The sequence below is a fragment of the Theropithecus gelada genome, chromosome 11 (assembly GCF_003255815.1).
Source record: "Theropithecus gelada isolate Dixy chromosome 11, Tgel_1.0, whole genome shotgun sequence".
In the NCBI taxonomy this organism is placed as follows: domain Eukaryota; kingdom Metazoa; phylum Chordata; class Mammalia; order Primates; family Cercopithecidae; genus Theropithecus; species Theropithecus gelada.
The window spans coordinates 13,825,588-13,830,435 of record NC_037679.1 but is presented as its reverse complement, the minus strand read 5'-3'; the positions used below and the strand labels follow the sequence as shown (position 1 = coordinate 13,830,435).

The 4,848-nt window shown below is 51.3% G+C and overlaps 1 protein-coding gene across 1 annotated transcript; it reads left to right on the top strand.

Moving 5' to 3' along the window:
- The first annotated feature begins 442 nt into the window (after positions 1 to 442).
- Positions 443 to 4,516, top strand: DCD (dermcidin). The gene is made up of 5 exons (XM_025402925.1): positions 443 to 683; positions 1,722 to 1,760; positions 3,176 to 3,277; positions 3,622 to 3,711; positions 4,358 to 4,516. Exons 1-5 carry the CDS (start codon positions 533 to 535, stop codon positions 4,399 to 4,401), a joined length of 426 nt encoding a protein of 141 aa, XP_025258710.1. The 5' UTR covers positions 443 to 532; the 3' UTR covers positions 4,402 to 4,516.
- The last annotated feature ends 332 nt before the right edge of the window (positions 4,517 to 4,848 follow it).

Sequence of the window (4,848 nt, the reverse complement as noted above, 5' to 3'; positions counted from 1 at the left end):
TTGGTCAGGGTCTACTGAGGCTGGAAAGCTCTGGTTACCATGTGGAAATTCCTAGAGAGGACAGCAGCCTCTCTGGATCTTAGTCAGGAGGGGTCCCCAAATGCTGTGAGGGTAGCCTCCTGGGATAGGCTTAACCCACTCAAGGGAAGCCTCAGCCACCCCCACTCTCTCCTAAGGAGGCTGGATCTGACATCTTGGGGCCCCCTTCTGTTTCCAGGTGGAAGGAGACCCTTCTGAGCACAGCCCTCCTGCCAGGGCCCTCTCTAGAAACCTCTCACAGTCTCCCCCAGGACCCCAGATGCAATCAGAGATGGGAGTCCTGGGACAAGCAAGATGGGAAGGGGAGAGGCAGGCAAAGGATGCAAGTTAGGACAGTGCCAACTCCAGAGCTGCTGTCCAGGACCTACCTGCAGGGAAGGCGGGCACTAGCAAGCCCCAGCCAGCCCTTGTTGACTTAACAGGTGGCTCTGAGGTGGGAGAAGAGGAGGAGGAGAACACACCACTGGAAGACTGGTTCCCATTGGTCCCTGTCATGCTTAAAAGAGGCCCAGAGAGGCAGTCTCGACACCTTAGATCCCAAGATCTCCAAGGATTTGGTGGCATACCCGCTCTAGCACACAGAAGCATGAGGTTCATGAGTCTCCTCTTCCTGGCAGCTCTGGCAGGAGCCCTGGTCTGTGCCTGTGAGTATGGCTCTTCCCCGACACCCAACCATATAGTCCCCAGAAGACTGGGCCCTGCCTTCATTTCCCCTTCCCCTCCTCACCAGAGGCAGTTCACCCAAGTCTGCCTCCCACTGGGTTCTCCACACAGGGACCCTGTGGTCAGAGGAAGCCAGGAGCCCTGTGGCCCCAGCCTGGCTCTGCACTGCCTCTCCTCTCAGTCTGCGATTGCCCACTCTGGCATTCTTTTTCCCCTCAATGAACCAAGCCATTTCCCACTGCCAAGACTTTTGCTCATCCTCTTGTCTTTTCCCCTGCCCATTATTTCACCCACCCATGTCAACCTCACTCCTACTCAATTTCCAAGTGTCTGCCCCGCTAACTCTCTCTGTCCATGTATTTCCTCACAGCTGCCTTGCTGAAGCCCCAGAATCATTTTGGTCCCTGTTTTTCATTTTCTTGCCTCCTGTATTTTTCCTTCCTAGCACTATCACAAATGTAATTAAACAATTGCTTATGTAATTATGTTAATTCCTCCAAATCCCCCATTGAGTGTCAGCTTCCCCGAGCAAACACTGTCTGTCTTCCCCATAGCTGCATCTCCAGCCTCTAACACCATGTCTGGTGCATAATGTGTGCTTCATTCATGCTGTTGGAAAAATAAAGAAATGGAGGGAAGGTCCTTCTGAGGTCCTTCTATCAGGTGACAATCAGAACAAGTCCTGCCCTGTCACTAGGGCAGGTGCTGTGATCATGCCCTCATGGTCATGCCCCTTCATAACTTGGACATCTAAGACATAGAAGAGAGTCAGAGAATGATTCCATTTCCATAGGGATGTTCTGAGTAGCCTAGGTCTGGGGAGGATAACAGAGAGAGGGATTTGGTTGAGATACCAAAAAGCATTTCTAATGGGCCCCTTGTGTAGCAGAGATTTCTCTCCTGTCTGGCCACTGCCACGCTCCTGAGATTAGAGGCCTGGGAACTCTAGGCAGCCCTGGCTGGATATAGCTCCTGCAACTGTACCCTACTTGACATGGTCACTGTTCCCTCCTTTGCAGATGACCCAGAGGCTGCCTCTGCCCCAGGATCGGGGAACCGTGAGTCCTTCCTCTTCCTCCTGCCCCAGTCCCGGGTGGGAGAGTTAATGACTGGGGATATGAGCGGAGGAAGTCAGAGAAGCAGAAGAAGGGTTCAGGGGAAGGAAAGTCGGGAGGCCGCCCTTTAGGAGACATGGAGAAGGGAGACTTCCTGAGAGACTCATGCACTGGAGAAGGACAGAGCATGGGGGAAAGGGTAGCCCTCTCTGGAAGTAGAAGTGGAGTAAGAAAAATGGGAAAGAAAGGAAAACTTTTCTTGAGCAAGAGGGGGAACTTCACATTAGATGGGTTCAGAGGTTTTCATCTGCCCCACCCTCACCAACAATTTCAATTCAAAACCTTTCATGTGGTTCCCATTTCCCATCACGAAGCTTTCACCTCCTAGCCTGACATTCAGGGAATCCATGATCTAGATCCAGGGTACTTTTCAAATGTAATTTCCCTAGGCTCCACTGCTTGCATTCTCCACATCAAATGTTATACGTTTGTTTCATCGGCCAACATGAGTAACTTTCTACTACCCAACGTTCCTCTTCCCAGGTGCCTTTTCAACCCCTACCTGTCCATGCTCTAACAAGCTTCAAGTCCCAGCTGCTCTCTGAAGCCCTCCCTGCCTGGTGGATGTGGTGCCTCTGTCCCAGTCTCTCCTTTCATCCCTCCCTCTTCTGGGCTTCCGGTATATAGCAGTTCTGTCTCTTTTCCTAGACTGTAAGCCCCTGACAGAGGGATCTAATTCTCATTCATTTCTACTTCCCCAGCCATGTACACACTCTGGATAATTAATGGCAGAAAGATAAACTGTATTTCTGCACATCTTCACCGCACTGCAAGCCCCAACCACAGAACACACCTGCCCTCCCTGCCTTCTCACATACAGCCCAGAGGGAACACCAGGCACCTTGGTCTCTTCTCAGATGCCCCTGCTGCGTTTTGCACCAGTGCGAGAAGAGAAGTTTTGATTCTCCAGATAAACAAATGGATTTTTTATAGATGCAGAAGTCCCCCTCAGAGACTGCCAAATTTCTGTGCTCATCCACCAACCTGCCTAGAAGAGAGAAGCTAGTGCCCTCTGCAAAACCTCCTCACACTAGGTGGCTGGTATAAGGAATGAAAACTAGGGGGAGTCTCTTTAAGGTGATCTTTCTGCCAACGTGACTTTACTTTTCCCTGAACCATAACCTACTCTAGAAAAAGGCCCTGGAGGAGCAGGAAAAGTCTTGGAGGCAGCAGGAAAAAGTTTGAGGGGTGCTAAAAAACCTAACACTAATATTATGAAAGTCAAGCTCTAGAGGAATTGGGAGAGAGGGAGCTATCCTCAAGCCAGACCTTCAGGGGGTAAAAGCACCACCTGCTCCCCCACCAGGGTGGAAAAAGTGGAGGTAGCTATTATTCCTCTCACTCCGTCACCCTTGCAGCTTCCCATGAGGCATCAGCAGCTCGAAAGGAAAATGCAGGTGAAGACCCAGGGTTAGCCAGACAGGCACCAAAGCCAAGGAAGCAGAGAGCCAGCCTTCTGGGTAAGTCTCTTTGCCAATGCCTGGTATAGAATTCTGATGCATGAAACAGCAAGATATCTGGGGGCCAGTCTGCACTCACAGGCACAAGCACAGGGACACAGCTACACCCATATTCCTAGGGAGGGGTTGCGGGTGCACACCTGCTTCTACACACAGGGTTTCTGGGCCATAGGTTTTGCAGCTAATACTGGCTTACCGACCTTCCCATGACAGAGAAGTTGGTTCCCTCAGCAAAACCACTTCACCTTAGGGGTGCCCATGGTGCCTAGGGAGCGGAGGAGCTCTCCTACAAAGGAAGTAGTTTTTCTGCTTCTATGACCTCTTCTTTTCTGAATCCACCCTAGAAAAAGGCCTACAGGGAGCAAAACACACTCTGGGGGGACTCGGAAACCTAGGAAAAGATGCAGTTGAAGATCTAGAAAGTGTGGGTAAAGGTGAGTATGTCCCCACTCCTCCCTCAGGACCAGCCTTGGTCTCCACCCCTTGCATGAGATCTGAAACTGCCACAGCCCCGCCCCCCGTTGAAGACCCCTCACTTTGTGCTTTCACATGTCACCAATTCCTCATCTGGACTTAAATTGCCATTCTTGTCTGATATTGACACTCCCTGGGGTCTAACTTGCTTTTTTTTTATTGCTCTTGCCCCCTGCCCCTGCCAAGGTGGGGAAGAGGGTAGGTCTTTGGGGCTCCAATGAATCTGACCTCCATCCCTCTGACTTCTGTGTAAGCCCCTCCAGGCCTCAGTGAGTTTGGAAAGCAAAAGACAGAGTTGAGGAGGAATGGAAGGGGTGGAGCTGGTGCCTGGGGCCTTGGAATCCTTATTAATATTCTCTTCCCCACCCCTTCCACTCCCCCTTCCCCTCCCTACCCCTCCCCTTCCTCTCCCTCCCCTTCCCCATTCCTCTCCTTCCACCTCCCCCTCCCGCTTTCCTCCCTCTCCCCCTCCCCCTCTCTTTCCCTCCCCCTCCCCTTCTTTCTCCCTCCCCCTCCACCTCCCTCTCCTTCCCCAATTCCCTGGCTCTCTTTCCCTTCCTTTTGTCTTCCTACCCCTTTACCCCGTTTTTTCTGTGGCTGTCCTAGGAGCCGTCCATGACGTTAAAGACGTCGTTGACTCAGTACTATAGCTGTAAGGAGAGGCTGAGAAATGATGCGCAGGAGCAGCGGGCTTTAAGTCTTCAGCCCAAAACCTAAAAAAAAAAAAAAAATTAAAAACAGCTATTAAACTGAAAGCATCTGTAATACTTGGAGTATGTGTATGTTTTCCTTAAAAAGAGATGGGGTAACAAACGTGGCCAGGAGCCCAAGAGGTTGGAGGAGCACCCTATGAGGCTTCAGTTGGCACCCTGGCCCTTCCTCCAGAAACACAGCTTCCAGACCCAGCCTTCCCAGAAAGCATAGTTCCAGCAAGTTCTTTGATTCATGCCCAGCCCCTCACCCATATCTGCAGGGTCTAAGCCTCAAGTCGCAAACTGGTTGCCTCCTTATCCCTCACTCTGCCTGCCCAATGCCATTTTACTATGCATCAGTGTTGAGTGGGACTTTTCCCATTGCCTTGAATTTGGCTCTAGGAC